At 32.3% G+C, this 25221-nt stretch overlaps 1 protein-coding gene across 1 annotated transcript in view; it reads right to left on the reverse strand.

Annotated features, from left to right (window-relative positions):
* Nucleotides 1–7002: 7002 nt before the first annotated feature.
* LOC118202347 (uncharacterized) overlaps nucleotides 7003–25221 on the reverse strand; it is a 53988-nt gene continuing 35769 nt past the window's right edge. Inside the window, exons 6-8 of the mRNA XM_035374508.2 lie at nucleotides 19175–19342; nucleotides 11706–12068; nucleotides 7003–7556 (exon numbers count right to left, since the gene is read on the reverse strand). Of these exons, the coding sequence (XP_035230399.1) occupies nucleotides 7488–7556; nucleotides 11706–12068; nucleotides 19175–19342 (600 nt within the window). The 3' untranslated portion in view covers nucleotides 7003–7487. The remainder of the gene's footprint in view (nucleotides 7557–11705; nucleotides 12069–19174; nucleotides 19343–25221) is intronic.

The raw sequence follows: 25221 nt of genomic DNA on the forward strand, positions 1-25221 counted from the left end.
GCTAATGATTGCCCATTTTCACAGTTGCAAAATGATAGCAACACTCCGCGAATTAAACTGAAGGCTTCGCAAGAAACTCAAATCGAAAGTAATACGGTTAATTTCGTGAAAGTTAAAACTGATGAAATAAATAACGGTTATGTTTTAATAAGTGGATCGGAAGATGAGTTAGGCTCATTATTGGAAGTAATACAGGGAGAAACAGTGATACCAGTCACTAACTACAGTGATCGAAAACTAATTTTGAAAGAGAATCAATGTATCGGTCTAGCGGAAGTAGCAGAATTAGTTGAACCAAGTTCAGATCAGAAAACTGAAAATTCAAGTCAAAAGGAAATACTGATAATAAATGAAATTAAGAAGTTTTATGCTATTTGGACGACATATTAATTCCGGCTAAATCTTGGGAAGAAATGATGGAAAAATTTAGGAAAGTGTTCGATAGATTGAGAGAAGCAATGCTGACATTGAAACTGACAAAATGCGAATTTGGAAAAGATGAAGTTGAGTATTTGGGATTTCTAATAAAATCAAATGGTATGCAACCTGGACTAAGAAAAGTACGAGCCATATTAAACTTTCCTAAACCAACCAACGAATATGAAGTTAAACAATTTTTAGGCCTTACAAGTTTCTTTAGAAGGTTTGTACCAAAATACGCAGAGAAAGCTGAGCCGCTAACGAGACTGACAAGGAAGGATGAAACATTTCGTTGGAACGAAGATCAGCAAGAAGCATTCAGTACTTTAAAGGATCATTTAACTAATGAACCAATACTAGCATTATATAATCCCGAAGCAGAGACTGAAGTGCACACAGATGCGGGCAACAAAGGACTGGCAGGAATGCTGTTAGGTGAAGATAGAAAGTGGCATTTAGTTTATTGTGTAAGTAAAGGAACAACAGAAACAGAAAAGAATTATCATTCAAGCAAATTAGAATTAATGGCTATAGTTTGGACTTTGACAATTTTTAATTGGGATCCGATTTACGGTAATTACAGACTGCCAAGCTTTAGTTTATTTAAACGCGAAGAAAACTTCAAATCCTCAGATAGCAAGGTGGAGTAATCTGATCCAGGAATACAGTCTTGAAATAGAGCATAGGCAAGGCAAAAGAATGAGTCACATAGATGCATTGAGCCGATTGCCAGTTGATCAGCCAGAAGAAACTTTAGACTCTATAATTGAAAACAACTTGGAAGTTTGTTTAACGCTAACGCTAGATGAACAAATTCTTATGATTCAGCATTCAGATCCAGAATTACGCAAATTAATAGACATTTTAAAGAAAAAGATGAATGATAGAACGAATGCAGAGAAATATGTAACTGAAAATTACGTCTTGAAGAATAATCGATTGTTTCGTAAAGCGAAAGATCAGGAAAAGGAGAAATTGTTATATGTCATACCTAAATCGATGAGAAAAGGTATTGTAGTAAAATTTCACGATCTTTTGGGACATTTTTCAGCAGACAGAACTGTTGCCAAAATCAAGGAATCATACTGGTTTAAAGGAATGAAACGATATGTTATGCGTCACATTTCAATGTGTTTCGAATGCCTAGTGGTAAGAAACAAGGAGTACTGCATCCAATTAGACCTGGTAGAAGACCTTTTTCAATTATACATATAGATCACTTAGGACCATTCGTAAAAAGTTATAGAGGAAATACAGAATTATTTGTAATAATTGATAATTTTACGAGATTTACATGCTTATATCCTATGAAAAGTACTGCAACCAAGTATGTTTTAGTTGCATTGAAGAGTTTTGTAGATGATTTTGGGTTACCAGAAAAAATTATCAGCGATAGAGGAACATGTTTCACAGCGAAGGAATTTCGAGAGTACTGTTCAAAATAATGGAATCAGTCACACACTCAATTCAACTCAGCATTCAAGTGGTAATGGAATGGTGGAAAGAGCAAATCGAACAATTTTGGCTACGATTAAAACGAGTATGGAAAATCCGAATCAGAGAGACTGGGACAAAAAGATTAAGGAATGCGAAAGAAATCTAAACAATATGATAAATAAGACTACAAATAAAACTCCTTTCGAAATGCTTCACGGTTATTCACCAAAATTTAACAACGGATTGATGAAGATGATTACAGACGAAGACGCAGATGAATGGGAGAATCCAGTAATCTTACAGAATGAAGCTAGAAAGAGAATTGAAGATATGCAGATGAAAATGAAAGCAAATTATGACAAGAACAAAAGCAATTCTTTAACATTCGAACGAGGAGAAATAGTAGTTATGAGAAGAGTACCTAAATCAACTGGAGAATCAACCAAAACACAACAAAAGTATCGAGGACCTTTGATAGTTACAGAAGTTTTACCAAGTGATACCTATAGAGTGACTCAATTAGAAGAGAAGGTGAAAGGACATTTCTTTAGTACGACAGCTCATGTGAGCCAATTAAAGTCATGGCAGTGTCAAGCTGAATCAGAAGAAGACGATGATGATGGTGATGACATTAGTGTTACTGAGGATAACGATAACAACATGCCGCATATTACTAAAACTAGGACACGGAAAAAGAATAGAAAACGACGGTGAATCTATATGACAGCTAAAGACTTTCGAACTATAAACATTAATATTACAGATTTAATTTTTTAAATATAAGTTCTTAATGTTCCGAGGTCGTAACTAAGTCAGGATGCCCGAATGTAAACGCAACGTATTAATTTTATTTAAAATTTATTTTCCCGATTGGCAACAACAGTTTTTTTCAGAACGATAATATTTTGAACTGTAAGTTTTTTGAGCAGTAATGTTGACCGCAATGTTTCTGAATAAAGCAAGTATTTAACAATTAATGTTTTGACAGAATGTGTTTTTAATAAAGGAACTAATTAATTGCTAACACATTGTTGTGAATTATCGATTTTACACTGGAGGAATTGTCTAAAATAGTGCTATTGCAACATTATACTGATCACTTAAAAACTAATGTAATATTGTCCGACACCCATTCAAATCTTTAGAGCCTTTAGATTTATGTCACTTTGTGACATTATATCAAAGTCGCAGTGTGACTTCAGTGACATTGTATTGTAATTTTACAACGTCACAATGTAACTTCAATGTTGCAGTGTAACTACACATCAAAGTTGATGCGACTTTCCATCAACACCACATCATACGTACATTGTGCGAGATCGTATAAACATCGCAATGTGCCGTCACAAAAATCGGACATTAAACCATTTGCATAACATCACTGTGACGTTCCAATTGTCACAGTTCAACATGTTTGATGTCACGTGCTATTGGGGATGATTTTCAGGAACAATTTTTATTGAAAGACCTCCCCCCCTCACGTTTGTCTTCTGCTTGGGCAAATGCAAAGAATATTACTCCATATTGTTGTTAACGTAAATATGGACTATAAACATATTCATAGAGAACAAGTCCAATGACAAAAATTCTCTCCTCTTAAAACACATTTGACACCCATGGCTAATATATTGGATTTAGTTACATGTTCGGAGAAGATTAATAAACTAATTCAACCATGGCAAACATAACATTGGTTGAAATGCTGCCAAAACACTTACAATCATCCAAAAAGGATATTAATTATGTGCTGTAGTTTGCTCTTGCTGGAAAGAGATAATTTACTATCAAGGAGAGTAAGTCCCCATGTGGTCAGGTGATCCTGTTGTCTTTGTTTCATACTTACAGAAATAAACATGAAGGTTCGCACTGATTTGCAATCCTAGAAATCTCTTTTTTCATAACATATAAATTTTACGTGAATAATGCACGTTTCATTGTTTACTTTTAAAATAAAATCTTAAAAAATAATGGAAGTGTTCTTTCCTATAGAGAAAAAAGAAGCAAAGCTCAATAGGTGTCCACCCCATTTCAGCAAAATGTAAATTAATCTCAGTTGATTTAACATTATGACATTTGCCAATATTGTGATCTTTTAAACAAGAACTTTTTTCGTCCTCTTTTTCCTAAAATAAATTTTGTCCTCCCACACCAAAATCCAAATATGTATAATAGTGTATACAGCTTTTAGTGGAAAATCAAAAGACTATATATAGTAAAAGTCTGAGTTCTGGACATCCAATATCCGTACCTTAAAGTCATAAAAAAAAATTTTAAGGAATTTTTTTTAATACTCTAGGCATACGAATCTTTCTTTTCCCCCCCATTAAGAAAACATTTGGAGAATCCCGATTCTTAATTTCACTTCAGCATGAAATAAAATAGCCTCGTTGTTGAAGAAACAATCATTTTAGCGTAAATCTGTGTATCAATCTGCTTGGCATACATATCAAACAGAAACATTATTTACAACTACTAATATTTTGTATCCCTGGCAAATAATTATTTATTATACTTTGCTTTCATCATCGTATGTTTATCAACACATGACAATTTGAGTAACGACTCATGCAGCAAAGCCTAAACAATTTTTTTTATATTAGTAGTTGAATAACAAGAGTATGGAAACCTTTTATGTTGACATTACACTTGGCGATGATTACAGGTTTAAGTTAACTGTACTAAATGTTGACGAGAAAAAAATTAAAAAAATTTTCTTTCCATAGATCCAATAGAGTTTGTTAATGATACGCATAGGCCAAAAGATTACACTTAATGCTATTTGAATTAAGAATAACTGATTTTTTTTTTTTTTTTATTCACAAATACTATATATTACTACAATCACTCAACTAAAGATAGCATGTGCTGTTAATTTACTAAGCAGAGTGAGTAAAAAACCTAGAATAAAAGACCATGAAGCAGCAAAGAAAGTAATAAATTAATAAAATACAAGTAAAATGTAATAAAATTAATGATCACATTAAGAAAAACCAATTATGTCATGCTCGTGTAATGTTCACTGGAGAAAATATAGAAATATTTACAAATAGATATACTTTTTGGATTGTAAACATCATATAGAATTCAAAGTAACAGAATATTGCTCTCTTTCATCTACAGAAGCAAAATACGGCTCTGTAGATGAAGTGAGTGCAAGAACAACTTTTACTGAAATAAACAAAAGATCTAGGTTTAACAGAAATTTCTCCCATAACCAATCTTGGAAAGCATAGCTAAGATCAAAGCATAATGACATTAAACATCACTATATCAAAGATCAACAAAAGAAGAAAACAATCCAACTAGAATACTGCAGAAAAGCTAATGTATTAGCTGACAATCTCACCAACCTTGTGAAAATAAAGAATTTATTTCAACTTGCTGATTAAATCACTCAGTGGGGATTTTAGTATGAGATGCTTTAATCATAACAGCAGACAATAAAAAGGCAAGCAGGCAAACTCTTAAAAAAAAAAAAAAAAAAAAAAAAAAAAAAAAAAACAGGAGTTTACTCTTTCCCCCCCCCCCCCCAAAATTAAGAGAATGAATGCTGAAACTTAATTATTTCTTAATACTTCTTTAACCTAATCTTTCTAAATGCAAAAAAAATAGTCTTGTGCATACAACTAAATGTAATCATAGTTATCCAATACTATTTCTATCTGATGATTTGCATTTTCTTAAGTTTTCAAAGTTAAAGAAGAATAAAATATGAAGAACATATAAGTGATTTTCTTATCTGTTATATACTGCATTGTTTACCGTGAATATAGCTATTTAGGCAAATAATAACATACAAATAACGTTAGGATAAAAATGAACATATTCAAGAATTCTTTGCTTATGTGGTATTTATGTCTACATTTCACTAGCAAAAAGTTATTTAATTTATATCTTTCCTACTTCATTTCCCTACAAGGGCCACTTAGTTCAGAATGCAGATCTGAGTGGCAAGCATATTTACTGTAAAATTTAGAGGACTTATAAATATCTGTGGGAGAAAATTTTGGCTTGCTAGTTGCATCTGTCTTGCGGGGTGAAGTATATGCTGTTGTAATTCCAATGCTGGTTTCGAACTGTAGAATAAATATGTACTGAGATTTAGTACCTTAAATGTTTAAATTTATGTCTTGGTCTAGGTAAAAGTATCAATTGTGTAACAACTGAGAAAGCAGCTTGTGCTTAAGTCACATTCAGTTGGCTGGCAACTTTGTATATTTTAACTTAACCTCACACAAGTGCTGAGGTATAATACATTTAAAGTGATTTTATTTTTGTGCCTGTTTAGAGTCACAAATTCTGGTGGTGATAACTCACCTAAGTAGTACCTTAATTTTATTATAATTGAGCTAGCTATGTTATTTTTACCTTCAGAATGTTTTACAAAGTTTATTAAGACACTTCTTTTCTTTTGGTCATTGTCTGAACAGAATGATTTACTGGCAGCTTCTGCATGCACAGTTATAAGACTAGCTGGATATTGTTCATATACTATGACAATGTATCATAAAATTTCACATCGTGATTGTAAAATCCTTTCACAACACACAAACTATTTAAAGAAAGCACAATTACACTTACCTGCCAGCAACTCAGTTAAGCACTACCATTATCATATTTATCTTTTACTATCACTTTTGACACTTAGCTGTGTCAAAAGCCCACAGAATTATACAACCATATGTTAACTCATTCTAACAGGAAGAAAGATATTAAGCTGTCCTCACTCCTATTACGATGACATATATGCATGTAATGTTTATGTCCCTTCAACTATGCGACATCATATGACCCTAGAAACTGACTATTTAACATATTAAAATTTTTCAAGATAACTTTAATTACTAAAGCTTTTCTCTTCTCATTCAACCTATAATAAATACAACTTCACTTTTCATATAATATTTAAAATGTATTTGGTAAAATTTTGAAATGATATCTGTGACTAAACACATAACTAAACCTAACTAACCCACCTGACCCCACCTAACTAAAACACATCAAATTTCTGTAACATGAACATCCTGCAAAAATGACACATTGTAAAAACTCATATTATTCGCTGTTCAAAAACCTTTCTTTCAAAAAAAAAAAAAAAAAAAAAAAAAGCATACAAGTTATTTTCAGTCAGTAAAATTAAAACAATTTATGTGAAATGAAGAATTTTATTCCAAATTCCTTTTTATAAACTTTCTGTTTCAAGTATACAAAGTGTCTGCTTTCAGTCAAAATAAAGTCAAACAACGCTACATTTCATTAATATATGTCAGAATTTTAAAAATAAATTATATTTCAAACAACAAAGGCCAAAATTACATACATAATGTTAGTTCTGTTCAAAAACGTGCTTTGTATAAGAAAAAATAAAATTTCAACAAGTACTGTAGCAAATTAAAACTTTTCAGGATCAATCTGACTACTTAGCACTCTCAGATTAGCTCTCTGAAAGAACCAATCTGACAATCTACCTGTTGTAAAACTATGCCTTTGGCTGTTTGAATGCAATCAAATCACAGCATTGTAACAATTACAAAGTAGTAAGTTCAAAATCTCAACTGTTGTTAATGACATGATAAGCAGGCAGTCTAGTCAGACTCAAAGAAGTATAGAATGATGGAACTCTCCATTTGTTAAGCAGAAACTATTGCTTCATTTGGAGAAGCATCTACAGAAGAAGAGTTTTCACATTTTACACCACTCTGAAAATAAAGTTAAATAATTAAATATATACACAATTCAGTTTTACACATGTAATAAAATATATAACATTTTAGCAGTAGAACTCTATAATTATTACACATAAATCTTATCAATACATCAGTGATTCCCAACATTTTTTAACTTCTTTTTTAGTAACAATTTCTGTGACAAAGCCCCTTAGATCTATCCTCTGTCCTACATGTTAATGGTGTTTAGAAGTAATGTTATGGAGTTAAAAGGGAGAGTAAAGAGTTACCTAAACATTCATACAATGAAACTATATTTTTAAAAATGTACTAAAATATTTCAATTTATTCTCGATACACAAAATGTCAAAATTTGGCCATACACTAACGTGCATTCAAAGCTCAGTAAATCAAATCATTTTTACAATAACAGATTTTAAGTGATATTATTTTCATTGAAAAAGTTTTCTTGTAATAGCAAGCTATCAACATCTCTTCCCATGCACACCAATATATTTTCTTGATAGAATACAATACTTTGGCACCTTCCCCTTGCAATCATAAGATTCATTTTGCTAAAAATTTTGGCCAAATAAACCAATCTGAAAACAGCTATCAAGTAAAACACCCATTAATAGCGCATTATGGCCCATCAGAAATTTTGCTACCTCTGCATACAGTTCCATCAAATGTGACAAAAGTGTTCTTTGTTAAAATAATGCAGTACAAAGTCCGTAATCTGGACTCGTCGAGACTTCGGTGATTCTGGATTAGGGGTTTTTCCGGATTATAGGTCATCATTTTAAATCTAGTAAAATGGTATGCAGAAATTATACAATTAAAAATATGAAACCGTAATTTATGAAATAAAGAGCAATTATGGTCTAAAGGGTATCAAAAATTACAAAAAAAAAAAAAAAAAAAAACCACTTAATATTTATTTGTTTATTTTATTAAACATTTCTTTCAGTGTAAGATGCTTCCACAAAAAATTCAAAAAGTTCCTTTTTCTTTTTGCTTATGTCATATACAGTTGAATTTCCAATGTCATACTCCTCGCATAATTTTGAGATGGATATGCCTTTATCCATTTTTTGCAGCAATTCCACTTTTTGTTTGATTGACATTGAAACATGCTTTTGCTTTGTAGATTCTTTGGCATATCCAGAACTGGAAACTCTTTTTCACATACTCGAAAGTTCAAGCTTAATTTTTATAAAATTGCTCTAACAGTCTGCAAAAAATAATAAGCCAGATCCAATTAGAAGATTAAGGAAGAGTGCAATCTGCAACATTAACTGAAATGCCTTAGAATCAGTAAAGATAGCCTAGCTTTATACTGTCCGTATTTAACATGCATGCATAAAGCATACAAAAAAAGAAAGATTATGGCTTTGAGGTCTGGATAATGAATGTCCAGATTACGGATTTTGTACTGTATAATGTTTCTCTAACATGGATCATAGTAGTCAAGGATTTAAGTAACAAATAGAAAAAGAAAACATTTATGACTTTTGCAATAATGAACACATTTTAGCAGTTAATATTTACTAATTACACAACTAAACCTTATAAACAGGTCAAACACATAAAAAAATTGCTAAAAAATTACAGTGTGACCATTATTTAAATTTACTGTGACATGACTCGACTAGCCAATCTCTACTTATACAGGGGCTAAATTTCAACAAACTTTGAGTGGATTTCAGGGAATCTAAAAGAGTTGAGAATGAGAAAGAAATTTCTAGAAAGTGATATTTCTTGGATATTGAGTTCAAGGAATTGCCACTAAAATGTGAAATGCGATAGGGTGGCATTGGCTGTGACTGCCTGTCTTACATAACAATAATTTTGAAATTAATGGCAGCAGAATGATTATGTCATCTGCAGACACAAAATTCAGCTTTGCAAATTTCTATTCAGAATATACTTTCTAATTGTCTTATTTAGATTTCATCTTTTGTCTGCTACTCTTTTATATCATTTTCCTGCAATGCCTGAAGAGCCCATGGAAAGTACACTTGGAGCCCTTAAAGGCTCTGGGAAGCAGTTTGGAAACAACTGCCATACACAGTCAATCTTTTGCAATAATAAACACATAAACTGACGTTTTTAATGGAAAATTTAAAGAGTATATTAAAAAATTTAAACTTTAAGCTCTAGTAAAATTAAGTCTTTAAGGATGTGATGCAGGAAACAAAATTAAGGATTTCAGAAATTAACGCAGCACTTCATTCATTCTTTTGATTCGCACAGAACAAGTACTGAAATATCCTTAATTACAATAATTTTACTTCACATTGTAACTCTTCTAAAACATCATCATTAGCTATAATAACACATCACTTAACACCAGAACCAATCAATAGTTAAGTGGTTTTTAAAACTGCTGAAGAATTCCCTATCATGCATTTTGCCTGCTAATATAGTGAAACTTCTGTTCACGACTTCAATGAATTCATTTGCGCTTTTACAGCTAAGGACGATGGTTCAGTAAAACCATCGAAACTAGTCCTGTGAAAATTCGAAAATATAACGCTGATTTTTGTTGTTTGACTTCTGAATTAGTATTTGTTCGGCTTGTTATTGTGTCTTAATGCTAGATAACAAAAAAGTTCTGGTTGCTTAGATGCTTTCCTGTTATGAAGAAGCCCTCAGCATTAATACTTTAACATATTTACTAATAAAGGTACAACTTTAAGCATTTTCATTCCACAGCATTTAAAATAAAAGTTTATTAAACTTGCTCAATGCATACTGTGCTTCATGGGAAGTCCAAGATGTGATGCTGTAATTTTTTTTTTTCACATTTTTCTTAAGAAATCACATGTAGTTAGTACACATACAATTATTTGAACTTAATTGAAATGAGGAAATGTTACTATGCAGAATTTGTGCAATATTTAAAGGAAATCCAGAATATATCCATTCTTTTATCTAATGTCCAAAATGATAAATCTATTAATTTTACATAAAATAATTTAAAATTCATGTTTTATATTTCAACATTCATGCCTGTACTGTTCCTGCTCTCGAACAACCATTCGTGGCATTGGAAAAAAGGACAAAGAGATTTAACCTATCTGTTAACGAAAATGAAACTAAATATACGCCTCATTTAAAATCTGAGTTATTTAGAAATTAGTAGCTATAGATTCGGAAAATTCTACACTTTCACTTATATGGGAGTGGAGATGAATTGTAAAAATGAGATAAATTCTAAAATACTTAAACAAATCTCTGCTGCAAATAGATGCTTTCATGGTCTGAAAAGTTATGAAGAGCATCTTTTTCAAATTAAGAACTAAATTATTTCTTTACAAGTCTTACAAGATCTGTTCTGACTTATGCATTTGAAACTTGGGTGCTGACTTTAAATGACGAGGAATCTTTGGGCATTCTTGAGAGAAGGATATCATTTTGCATATTTGGTGGGATCCGTGTCAATGGATTGTGGAGAAGATCTAATTTAGAGTTGTAAAAGATCTATACACAACCTGATGAAACAAAATTCTTCAAAGTACAGAGACTTAAATGTGTAGGTCAACTGGCCAGAATGCATAAAAATTGGTGTTGTAAGAAAATCTTTCTAACAAAGCCCATGGGAACTAGACCTCGGAGTAGACTTCCGGTAAGATGAATTGATTGTGTTGAAAATGACCTATGCATTCTAAATGTGAAAAACTAGAAAAACAGTTGCCAAAAGCAGAGATGCCCAGAGAACAACAAGGCTCTCCTTGGGCTGGCAAGCCAATGAAGAATTTAAAAATCACATTGCCTGAAAAATTCCCAAATATTTTATTACTTTCAGATTACTTCCAGTCTTCGCAAAAGTATCCAACTTATCACTGATAAATAGAAAAAAACACTCATTTGATTATCTTTATGGCTCACAGGTAGTATTCTGTTAAAAAATACTAAAAAAAGCATTTTATGAGAAAAAAAAATTATACAGTCAGTAATTAAATTTGTACAGCTAGCGGATGGTGTTGAACAAAATGACAAGTAAACATAAAGCATGTAAATTTGCATATTTTTAAATATATATATATATGATACATGCATGCACCAGTTCCTTATCATTGCATTTATATCTGAAAATATATCAAAGATGTACAATTCTACTGAAAGTTGAAACCAGGGTGCAGATAAAAAGAAAGTATCAATATTTTTAATTTTTACCTGCTCTGCAGATGTTTGCTCATTTGAATATCCTTCATTTGTCTGGGGTGCGTCATTGGGTTCACCAGAAGCATTAGACTGCGGAACAGATGAAGGAGAAATATTAACACTACTTGAATTTTCAGTAACATGACCAGGATCATCAGATTTTGACTCACAGTCTTCTGCTGGCCCAGACCTGCCACTTGTTTCTTCACCATCATCGCCTTTTGCATTTCTGGAAATGCTAGCTTCCAAAGATCTGGCTCTAGTATGTGGACCACCTCGGCGGGGCCTTCGACGATCCATTCTTGGTCTGTAAGGCGGACGAGGTCTAGAGCCTTGACCACGTGGCTGACGTTCTTCTTCATCTGCTTCTGTATCCTGTTAAAGTATTAGAAATATAGGCAAACATAAGAAAATTTTTAAAAAATTTTAAGTATTACAAATAAATAAATAAAATAAAAATAATAAAGAATAATCATAAAAATCAATAATAAGAAAATAATTTTGTGAATTAAATATTCATGTTATTTAATCAACAAATTTAATTTAAATTTTAAAATGAGTATTTAAAGAGTGAAATAAATAACTTTAAATATAAAGCTAGGGAAATATTATTACTTAGCATATAGCCCATAATAACACTGAATGGAACCTCTAAAACTAGCAGTATTTCAAACAGAATTTGCAAACAAATGATTTATGCATCTTGACTATCAAGTACACAAACCTGCTCAAAAAGTACCCAGTGCAAGATCATAATACTGCAGGAAGTGGTAGGGACTTTTGACACATGTGCCCATTATGTGATGCAATTACAGTATATTTTATTACCTAAAAGACAGGTAACAAATTGTGTTGTTTGCATTTATCATCGTTCCATTCCCAATGATATCATAAAATGTAAGACAAATTAATACTACATGAAGTTTGGTCAGAAGCTTAGCAATATGCAAGCAAGAACAATCACATGTTTTGGCAGGAATTTGGAGATAATGCACAGTGTTTACAACAATATAACAATGGCAGTTGGTTTAGAGAAAACAAAAGGTCAGAACAGAGAGATACTGTTTTAAGAAGTTTACCACAACACAAAGATCACCCATAAAGTGCAGATTTTGATCATGAAGGATTACTGCTTAACTATCAGAGAAATTGCAGTTTATTTGTAGCAATAAACAGTACTAAGCATGCAATTTTATGACAAACAGTTATTAAATTTGTCTTCATGTTGCTTTTAGGAACACAGATAACAATGTCTTGAAGTTGCATAGAACATGTTGAAAACTGTTAAACAAGAATCTGCAGAGAGAAGTTCCTTAATCCTATCATGGTCATTAAAGATAGAATTTGATTGTAGGGATATATAACTTGAAGCATAATCCTTACAGCATTCGCTCCCAAGTTGAATAACGATAAACAAACATGAACTACATGATTGTCTACCAGATACTGAAGTATATGACAATCACATTATTTAATAAATAACACATAAAGGAAATCCCCCCTACAGTGTTAAGTATTTTCATCATATGATCATTCCTTTCTCCAGGGGGGGGGGAAATTAAGTTGAAAACTTCTCAAGCAGAAATACTGAGAAACAGCAGATAATAAGATATTTAAATATAACATTCAAAAACTCTGTTTCCTTATAAATAATAATATAAATCATCCAGATGAATTAATGAAGAGATAAAGAAAATGTTGCAACATATTTTTCAGAAAGTTGCATACATTACTAGAACAGATATATGATTATTGAGATATAAAATTATAATATAGGCCTTAAGGGGCCATATGACAAAGATTTTCAATTTTGGGCTACAAAAATAAAGTATACTGTAATGATTCTAAATATATATAATTTATGCAGGTTTCAAAATTTTAAAAGACCGAAATCTTTCATTATAAAATGTAAACAAGCACTAGAAAGTCCACCAGTTCAGAAGATATAGATGTCTGGTATGTCCACAATAAAGTTATATCAGGTGGTAAAAAGAATGTTCAAAAACTTCTTTGCCAGACCCTGTTTTATTAACTATGTTCATAAGTCTTTCTACCAAAAAAACTACTATCAAATTGCATTCATGGATTCATGGAAGAACTCAAAACTGAATGGAAGTTCTCATAATTGCATCTGGACACGCATACCAAAAACTGTTTTTATGAGGGTCATCACATTAAAATTAGGTTAGATATATGAGATATGTTTTAATGATGATGTACAAATCCACAATAAAGTAACGAAATTATAAGAAATACAACCAGGATTTGGTAAAGTCTATATGGTAAGTAGTCCTTGCCAAAAATAGATTGTGATAGAATTCGTGAGGCCCATCTCGCTTACCAAAAGTTTTCTAAAATGGCCAGAAAGAAATATAAATTAATAAAATAACAACAATGTGATGAAGAAATGTCAATTCAAGATGATTATTGTGCAGGAAAATATTAAAATATTTTTTTAATAAATTATTGGTGTTTAAATGTTTTTTTCAAAATGTGTTTTTTTAAACTTTCAGTACAGTTTACTTGAAACCTAAGCCTACAAGGTTTAAATTTTCCACAGCTGTTTATATTAACTACTTGTTCGAAACTATGCAGGACATAAAATTTACAGTCATTACTTCTGGATATATTAAAAATTTAATACAGTCAAAAGTCGTTAATTCGGACACCCATAATTCGGAATGATCTATAATCCGGACCTCAAAACTAAAAACTTTCTGCGCATGCACCGCGTTGACACATGCGCATAGGCGTTTACGCGTGCGTGTAAGACCTTTTACAACTGCGCATATGAGTGTGCGCAAGTGCAGAATACGTTTTCGCGTGCGCGTTTTATGTATAATGGACATATAAGCTAAATAATTATCTATTTCAGTTAATGTTGATGATTGCGTTGTTCCTTAATTTTCGAATTGGATCCGGCTTATTATTTTTTGCAGACTGTAAGAGCAATTTTATAAAAGTAAGTTTAAACTTTCGATTATATCAAATAGAATTACCGATATATATTTGTTAATATGTAAAGGATCTAAAGCGAAAGTATGTTTTGAAATCCAAAATCTGTTTATTAATTTCACGCTGCTCGGGGGAAGGGGGGCGCGTAATGAATTGGAAGTTGATCTGTCAGCACTATCCTTATCTTCAGGGCAGATGTTTTTATTTTATTTGGCTTATAATTCCTTATCAAATGTAGTATTTCATCTCGATGTGCTCCGTCTTTGATATGATTTAAAACAAGTTCCTCGTCATTATAATTCGCTTCCGATAGCGAAAAAAGTGACAGAGGTTATTGAAAACGAAAAAATTTCGATTGACAAATTAGTCAGTATTCTCGACACAGCAATTATAGGACTTGAACAGCGGAACTTTGTAACTGAACAAGAAATTATGTCTGTTTAATAGAATTAAAGAGAAAGTATTATCACATGAAACGAAGCAACTTACATTGAAAGAAATGTTTAATAAACTAAACAAATAAATATTAAGCTTTTTCTTTTTGCAAATTTTGATACCCTTTAGATCATAATTGTTCTTTATTTCATAAATTACGGTTTCATACTTTTAATTTTAGAATTTCTGCATGCCATCTTACGAGATTTAAACCGATGATCTATAATCCGGAAAAATCGATAAACCGGAATTGCCGAAGTCCCGACGAGTCCGGATTAACGACTTTTGACTGTACTATATTTTATATGATTTTCAAAACATTTTACTAGTTTATTTTTAATATTTTTTAAGTAAAATGTAAAATACTACTTATTATTCTTAAATGATATATTTTTAACTATCATGCAACATTTGAAGGAATTTGGTGCAGTATTCTTTAAGAAAAGTGTACTAAACTAGCACACTGTCACAAAAGATTTGTCAAAGGTAAGAGAAATAAAATTGGTTTTTAAAAACACTAGGGTTTTATTTTGTATTTTATTTGTTTTATATAATCTACATTTTGTCTATTTTAAACGAAAAAAATCTGATGTGTGCACCATATGACTTCCTTTACGGGATATTAAATTATACCAATTTTTTTTTTTTGCATTTCATTTAAACTTATTGGGTTGAACTCAATCTACTTCGTTGATAGCACATAAACCACAATAGAATAAATGCACTCTTTAAAATTCCCTATATTTGTTTACCATAGTGACACTCCAGCCCTAGGTTCTCTTAACAGTGTTACATTTCATTCATTTTTTAATTCAGAATGCACAAAATTCATATCATCTTAAGAATTATCTAATCATTGCCACATGTTCTATTTAAATACTATAATAAATTTAAAACAATGTATAAAAGAAATTAAGCAAAGAACAACCCAAAAAGAAAGAAACACTTTTTCACAGAGGATTCAGTATTTCTCATTCAATTAATTCAGTTCTCACTTCGCAACAAGGCAAAAATACATTAAAACTCAAGATGTCTGTATTGAAAATTAAAGTAAATCTTAAACACTTATTTCCTCGAATAAATTCCAGAATGGATTAAGCACGATTTAATTCGCAATAATAAAAGAAGGCATTATCTTTGTTATTGCGAAGCTTACTTTCTCCCGATTGGCAACAAATCTACTATTCTGCTGTTTCAAATGTAGCAATTACAAGCGATGTAATGTCATTCAATGTACACAAGTGATTCAAATGTAAACAAGCAATGGCAGCCATCAAAAAAATTATTAGGCTTAGCAGTACTTAACCCCTTCGAGCCAGGTAGCGCAAACGTGCGCATATCGAGGAGGGCGGCAGTGTTTTACGCGAGCGTCTGTCCAGGGCCTGGGGCTTTTTTGCTACAAAGCCTAAATCCATGAAATTTCCGAAGTATCAACGCATTGTTTAATAATGCTCTATAGAGTATTTAAACGGCTTATGCTTTATAGATATTTTTATACTATATACTTTAATTACCTTATTTCTTGTTTAAATGCATATTTTACACATTTTATTTCCATTACTCACCATTTATTGACTTTTAACATTATACATATGAAAACTAAATATATTACTTAAAATTCTCTTTTCGTATGAAAAATTTGAAAACAGGGATCTACACACAGTCCTATGTTAAGATTCCTTGCACTCATAATAACTCATTTGCCGTTTTGGAGGATTTTTCCGGGAATGTGAACAAACGAAGCATTGTCGTCTCATTTTCTTATCAGTCTCTTCTGAACAAAGTTTTGGAAAATGTGTTTCAGTTAATCTTTCAGAATCAATATCAGAATATCAGAATTTTAGAATCAATATCTGAAATATTTTGCATCATTTCTGCTATTTCATGCTCTGTTAAACATTTTCGACGCTTCGACATTGCAATGGTAAAAACAGAAAAAATTCATCTCTAACAAGATCTAATTATTTTCTAAAAACTGAACTGCAAACCGAAATACTCAATGCTTTAGCGCAAATAAAACTTCTCTACTTACAATAAACAACTACCACGTGCGAATAAAGTGCGATCTAAAGAGACGTCATAAATTACTCCATTCAGAAACATTTATTTGCCCTTTTGTTTATATAATAAAAAAAAAAACGTGTATGTGAGTCATGCTTCTCTCATTTCGAGTAGAAGGTCTAATGTACATGTACCTGAAACCATATGGACATACAGTGCCATCTTGTGGCAGAAATTATAGTTTTTAAAGCGTTCCAGGACACTGGCACAAATACGTGACAGTCGGTAGTGAACGGGAAAATGCTCTGGCACGCCTGCATGTCGGCCGGGAAGTGAGTGTGTTCGTTGCTGGCACGTAGACGTGACAGTCGGCACGAAGGGGTTAAACAACTTTAAAATTGTTGATAATTCTAAAAATATAGCATACAGATTTACTAAAGGCATAAAAACCTTAACCGTAAGATAAGAACAACATAATTCAATCCTTTTCAAAGCAAAAAATGCACAATTTACAAACATAAAGAAACTGAGCCAAGTAACAGAGTGGATATATACATACATATATTTATATACTTTTGGTGCAGCCGACTGCAACCAAAATATGAGGTGCACATTTACATGTTATACCAGTTCTATATACACAATTTCAATATTCTGAGGATACTCGTTTTTAAGTTATGCCAGATACATACATACATACGCACAGACGCCACGAAAAATTCTCTTTAGAATTCATTTAAAATTCTTTTGGGGTTAAAGAGTTCTTTATCCTGTCCTTACGTACAGATGTCACGCAAAAACGCAAAAACATCGTTAAATTGCATTCGACAGTGGTGAAAATGGATATTTGCGTTGAAATATGATGCCTGAAATTTTTCGCAATTACAATACTTCCTTTTTACTTTGTACAAGGAAGTAAAAAGAATATAGAATATAAGTTAGTTTATTTTGAGAAAAGTTATATGCTTATAACTTTTGTCTCTAAATAGTTGAATTTCGCCTGTCAAGATGTCACATGTCCCATTAAATGAACACTGTAATATACAAATGTATAAAATTGCAAATATATTGTGGTACTTGTCTTCTGCAGTCGCTTTGGCAAGAAAATGGATCTGGCATTTCTGCACTGGCAAGAAACACACTGTTACTGATACATTTGCGAGAAGCAAACGATTAACTGCTTTCTGCTTCTGTATATCAGTTTTTTAATTGCAAAGTGTTCATTACCCTTATTATTTTCAATCTTCCATCAGCACACACACACACACAAAAAAAAAAAAAAAAAAAAAAAAAAAAAAAAAGCTATAGTTGATGTTTAAGTCACCAGAAAGAGTCTGAAACATGAATTTTTCAGTACATTTTTGTATTTTTTTAAATGAACTGCTAACCGAAGTGTATTAAACAAAACAATAAACAGAATATTCCAGCTTTTTTGTATATGTTATTTTAAATAAATTGCTTACATAATTGTATTGTTGACATACTTGCATTAAAAACTATACTAAATAAAAAAATTATTAATTTTTTCCATTTTTATGTAATTCAATATAAATTTTTACACACATATATACCTATTAAGTTATATTGTATAGATATTGAATGGATAGCCAATTCATTGTTTACCACAGTCAATTTCGTTTTTGTTCGTTCGTTATTACATTTGGCAAAAAATGGCCCTTTCTTAAAGCTCAAATTGTACCCACACCGTTTTCTTTCACTAAGGGCGGTAGAGAAAACAATTATCTATATTTGTAATATATATAACAAAGTATCAATAATACTTATATGATGTTAAATTTCCAATAATTTCAATTTAATTTAGACCTAATAAATCATATAGTACATGTATACGTAAATAAATATATCAATGACAAGGAGGAGGCTTTGATGATACTGCTCTTGAACAAATGCGGTTAGAGATTTACAAAGATTGATTTGAATTGAATGGCTTGAGAATGTTATTTTAAAGCTCTCTCTCTTTTTTTTTTTTTTTTTTTTTTACTTGGAACACCAAAAGTAACTGCTATTAATGAATTTTAGAAGTTAAGTAAATAATTAATAGATTTCAAGAGGTAACATTTTTGTTTTACTTTGTTAGTTGTTTCTCCTTCTACTCCACTTTGGCTGCCTTCAGTGTCACTTCTAGGACGGCGGGGTTTCCTTTTAAAGTACCGTTGATAAAATCGTCTAGGACCCCGACGATTCCCTCCTCCACCTCTTGGAATTCTTTCTTCATTTTTCCTTTCATTTTGTTCATCCTGAAAATTATATTTCAAGAATATTTTAGGCAAAATATTAATGTTTTTCCCCCCCTTAAAGTTTAGTAGGTTATTATTTTCTAAATGATAACATGGATAGAGGATTATAATATTTCTCATTTTAAATAATGAAATGATCTGATAAATAAAATAATTATGGATATAATGTGTCTCTCTTATGAATAAACAAAACAGTAAAATTAAAGACACATGTGTTCGTGTGTAACACTCATGGAAGTCTGAAGGTCTGAAACATCAGTTGCAGAAGAGAAAAAAAAAAAAAAGTTTAATAGGGGGTATGGTCCCCTTTTACAGCCATACAGTGCTCGCAGCATGATGCCATACTTGAATTAAGGCAGTTTATCAGTGCCTGTTGCAATTGGTCCCACTCATTCAGCAATGTGCTGTTTTCAGTTCCTGGATGGTTCACGGAGGTTGCAATTGCTCTCCCCAGACGGCAAGTAGCAATTGCTCTCCCCAGAGTGTCCCAGACATGCTCTATAGGGTTGAGGTCTAGAGACCTGGCTGGTCAATCCATCTGGAGAATATCCCCACTCTCAAGAAATTGGTCGACCAGAAGATCTCTATGTGGCCTCGCGTTATCTTCCTGTAAGATGAACTTCGGGCCCACTGCACCCTGGAAAAGGCGAACATAGGGCTTCAAGACCTCATCTCTATACCTCACACCAGTTACAGAGCCTCTGTCAAAAACGTGGAGAGGTGTGCAGCCATCCAACATGTCGCCTGCCCAGACCATTACACCGCCACCGCCATAATTGTTGATTTCACGGACATTGGAGGGTAGGTAGCTAGTCCCTGGCTCTCTCCTAATGAAAATATGGCAAGAATTGGTGTTTAGGCTAAGCCGGGACTCCTTGGTGAACAGAACGGTTGTCCATTGCTCTGTACTCTAATCACTATGCTGCCTGCACCATGCTAATCAGACTCTCCTGTCCGTAGACATGAGCGGGACGCAAACAGCTGGTCTTCTGGCAAACAACCCTCTCTCATTCAGTGTTTTGGAAACAGTCACCCTTGATTCCTGTGGCTGCATAGTGGTCCCAAGAGAGCTGAGAGGCTGTAGCCCCTCTGTTATGCCTCGCTAAAATTGACAAATAACAATCTTCTCTGGCTGTTGTGGTTCTTGAACGACCTTGCCCAGGCTTTCTCCAGATGGATCCAGTATACTGGAACTGTTTCCATAGGTTACACACGACGCTGGGCGTTAAATTAAACTCTCTGCATATCTGGACTTGTGACTGGCCTGACTCTAGGCTCCCCATAATTCGCCACTTTAAGCCATCATCTAAATGTTGGTGGTTACTCCTTTTCACTGTTCTGATGTGAATTTAACCGACTACTGCAAGATAAAACCAAGAAATTTGCCGAGGTGTGCTAGCGAACGCAATTCGTCTTACCCTCCATGCGCCTATAAAGTCTGTTTTTCTGCTGGCTCTGCCTACAAACACATTTAGCTTACGAATTTACCGTACAAGATTTGAATTTTTATCTAGAAGGAGTGGTTTTTCCTTCAGTTCTGTTCTTTTCATGCAACTCGATAAAATATGCAAATTCTCTTAATTTATTTCACCACTGTAGATTTCTTTCAGAAACTTTTTAGTGAGTCAACGTTATAATATTTCTTGTCAGAGAAGGTTTTTCTTCAAATATGAGATCTCGGGAACAGATTACTGTGCAGGTTTCCTTGATGTAAATGTGGTACCTTTCATCTCCATCATACCAAAGAAGATAGCCTTTAGTTGCCTTTTTGTCCCTCTTTTCCCTCTTCTGAACTGCATAACAGGCAATTCAGAAGAGGGGGCTGATCCAATAATGCATACACATTTTATTCTAAGCTTCTTTTCCATATATAATTCATAAGGACTTGAACTGGGAAGTGAACACTTGCCTTTTCTATTCAGTATGTACACTGAAGTGCTGACAAATTTTCAAGCACATCCTTTACTTCTGATTTATGCTTTAAGAAAAAACAGTATTGAAATTTGGTGTAGGCATTTTGAAGATTGTGAAGTATCAATATTTTTTTAATGATTCATAAAATGGCCCACAAATATCTGTTCAGAACAATTCTCCAGCTTTTGTAACCTCTTTTGTGTTTCCGAACTTTAAAACATGTGCTCTTCCATATACACAGGTTTCACATAATTTCATATCAGACATAATCTTATGCTCAACTCTTTTTCAAGAATGGCCTTTACATGCTTTTCATTTTGGTGACCCCATCGCTTATGATAAAGTTGAAGAGATGATTCTTCAGTTTGGTCACATTTATGCCAATGTGAGTTTCAGGAAGTAAGGTCTTCATCATAGCTTTGAAGAGATCCCCACCAGCATTGCTTGTACCATGCAGAACTATTTTGGCATGAATTTTTAAACAGCAGTCTTTAAATGTTTATTCAAACATACTGTTCTGGTTTTTATCTTGAGTTGCTAACACGTAAAATGTATTTTTACTTATTTCTAAAATATACTAGACATTTTCAAGATTTTTGATTTGAATCATCCTATTTACAATGCTCTTTATTTTAACAGTGCCTTTTCCAACTGCCAGTCATGACTTTCCATTTACTACAATGATTCTGCGAGGAAGCTCAAGTTTATCTAAGTCTATAAAGTAGTGACTGTTATTGACGATGTGTTTCGAGGCCCTATTGTCAATAAACCAATCATCAGAATTTGTTTCAGCAGAAAATATTGCTCATCTTCAGCTAGCAGTGTCATATTTGCAGCAACATCATTCTTACCTCCTTTTTTTGGCCCTGTAGACTAGGTTTTGGTGATTTTCCATCAGCTTTCCACTTCTTGCATGTTCTGATCCAGTGTCCTCTCTGATGGCCATAATTACACTTGCCTTTTTTTTTTTTTTTGGTTAAAGGCTTATTTCTGTTTAGATATTAATTTGCTATTAATGCTTCCTGATTTAGAGTTCCTACAAAATATTGATCTTTTTTTAATTCTTTCATGGGTGCACAATTGTGTGGTAAATTCATCTAGAGTTCTCTTTTCATCACTAAGAAGTAACCAACTCGATTTGAAAGTATAATAACTGGGAGGAAAAATATCCAATATTTTACAGATTAACAGCATTTCTAGGAGTCTGTTTTCTTCCTTATTTTCACATTCTCTATTCAGTTTTTTAAATTTTGATAAATCAGCTGCCATATCATCATCAGACCAAGTGAATTTGAAGAACCGTAAGCATCCATTGTAAAGTTGGTTATTGAATGAATCTTTGAATATTTTCGAAGTTCAAGCCAAATTTCTCTTGCGTTGTCAAATCTCATTACCTTTTGTGAAACATTTTCAGTCATGGAGTTAGTAAGAACCATCACAGTACAATTATTGGCTTTATTAAAAATGTTCACATAATCTCTGGATATCTTTCGAATCTCTTTGCCAACTTGATCAGGCTCCACCAGCTTTTTTAATTTTCCTTCTATAATTTGTGATAACTTAACATGAACTTAAGTCGATATTTCCAAATAGGACAATAATTTTTTCTGCAGAATGGCTTAGCTGATATCTTTGAAGTTTCCATTTTTGTGAAATAATTTGCCATCTTATATGAGGCTTACAAACTGAGATATTAGGCTTAGAAACTGCCGCTAACTTATGTCTCCACTTCACTTCTAAATTTTTTCTGCCCAGTTAAAAAATCATGTGACAATAACCTGATACAGTCTAATGTTACAAATGGAGACTAAAGTAAAAGCATCATCTGTATTAACATATATTTATTAAGCACACAAAAAGAACACAGTAAAAGGCACTATAGGGACAACTAAAACAGAGTTCGTAGCCACATTTTAGTTAAAAAAATAAGCACCTATAAGCACATTTTAAGGAAAAAAATAAGCACCTGTCTAATTACATTATACACACTTGCATAACCTTAAAAGAAAAATTAGACTTGTAATTTAAAATATGAGCAATGCAATATTTATTAAGATAATGAGCATTACCTCAACCATGGAAAACAACTTTTTTCTTAAAAGTTTTAAATGACAGTTCAATTTACAGAATTAGTTTACAATGAGAGAAAAAAAATCTATGCAGAACTAAACTATATTAGAAGATTTAATGATGAAATTTCAGTTCAAAATATAGAAAATAAATAATAATAAGCCATATTAATTGTATTTGTTTGGCACCTAATAATAAATACAATTTATTTTTCACTCATATTAATATTTAAATAATTTAACTTAAATCAAAATTCTGAACATTTTCTAAATTTTCATTGCATAACAGTTTTCTCTTAACATATATTCCAAGCAAAGTAATTTAAGTAAAAACGAGGCACATTTTTGAAATCAGAAGACGGGAAATTGCTTCATGTAGTGATCCTTTAACAGTAAAAGCTTAACTAACCCGCATACTCGGAAATTGCCAGATAGTAACTGGAAAAAGGGGAGATTGTAGCCGTTCTTTAGATTTCTCAGCTAAATAAATGATTTTGACATTTCAATATGTGCACCATATAAAAATAGACCAACGAAACTTAGATATATTCTGCTTAGAAACAACAGTAAAACTCTTTTAAGTGTTCATAAATAAATCTCAGACTGAACATCAAAATTAATTATCTCTGCACAAACGTTATTGCGCAATACATGCAGCGTAATTCTTACATATGTGATATTACGCAATCGGAATCAACAGCTGCCGGTATTCAGAGAATAAAGAAGTAAATAAAGGAAAAGAAAGAGACTTGATAATCTGGGGTGTTTCTGATTCCAATTTTCAACAGACTGCGTTAAATTTCCGAAATAGAATTAATCTTCGCTTGGGTTGGGTAGACCGCAAAAACTTTTAGTTCTATACAATCCAGATTCGACAGTGACCCCCCCCCAAAAAAAGTCCGCTGCTTCAATATTAGAGATTTTGCAGAGAAAGAGGAGAACCTCCAAACCTCCGTACTGTATAAGGTATTGGCAAAAAAAAAAAAAAAAGAAATTATTTTGACTATTCGACTACTTTCCTTTTATTTAAGCGATTCCGAATATTATTCCTTAGAAAGCTAATCTGTGTAAAAACACATCCACTTTTGGAAGTTTATCTATACTTCAGCAGTTACTGCAACTATATTATTATAAATAGTCATACATATGCTCATAATATAAGCATAACGATCATAATAAAAACGAATATGAACTGACCACGTGGAACGAGAATGCTAATTATTAAAATCTTGATAGAAATTCAAATGTGTGTAGTATTTGGGTGGGAGGAAAAGAACACAGAATGTACAGGAATTTTCTATCGTTTTCGCAATTCTTTGACCAATAGAACGACGTGCACCTACCTGTCTGTACTGTCACGCGCACCATAGGTTACGTTAATGCAGAGAAAGGGGGGGGAAGCAATTTCCGGGAGTATGATTCACCATCTGACATTGCATATAAGGAAGAAAAGTTGTTTATTTAGTTTCGACTTTGGTATGGGGGGGGGGAACTGTGTTGCCACATAGGTTGCAAAAATATAATCACAAATATAAAGGATACTTGTAACGTAAGTTCAGTTTTATTCTCCTCAAGTTTTTCATGCTCACCTATTGAGTCACCACACCAAGAGCATCCGAATCTATCCTTCATCATTTGTCTTTTCTTCATTTATGTTAAAAATAATTTTCACAAGTCTTATACTATTACCTCTTTAATGGCAGAACATTCCTATTTTATGATAACAAAATCTGAATTTCTCAAGACTGAATTTACAGTTATTTATAACTTGAAAACTAGCTTTAGTAATGAGATTCACTGCATTAAAACTTGCAAGTCTGAGAACATTTATGGGAATTAATGCATATATTATCATAAATTCGGCAACATAAAAAGGAAAAGAAAAACTACTTATAA

This window comes from Stegodyphus dumicola, chromosome 7, assembly GCF_044657685.1.
Source record: "Stegodyphus dumicola isolate Sdum_Otavi_A_Nest chromosome 7, ASM4465768v1".
Classification (NCBI taxonomy): Eukaryota; Metazoa; Arthropoda; class Arachnida; order Araneae; family Eresidae; genus Stegodyphus; species Stegodyphus dumicola.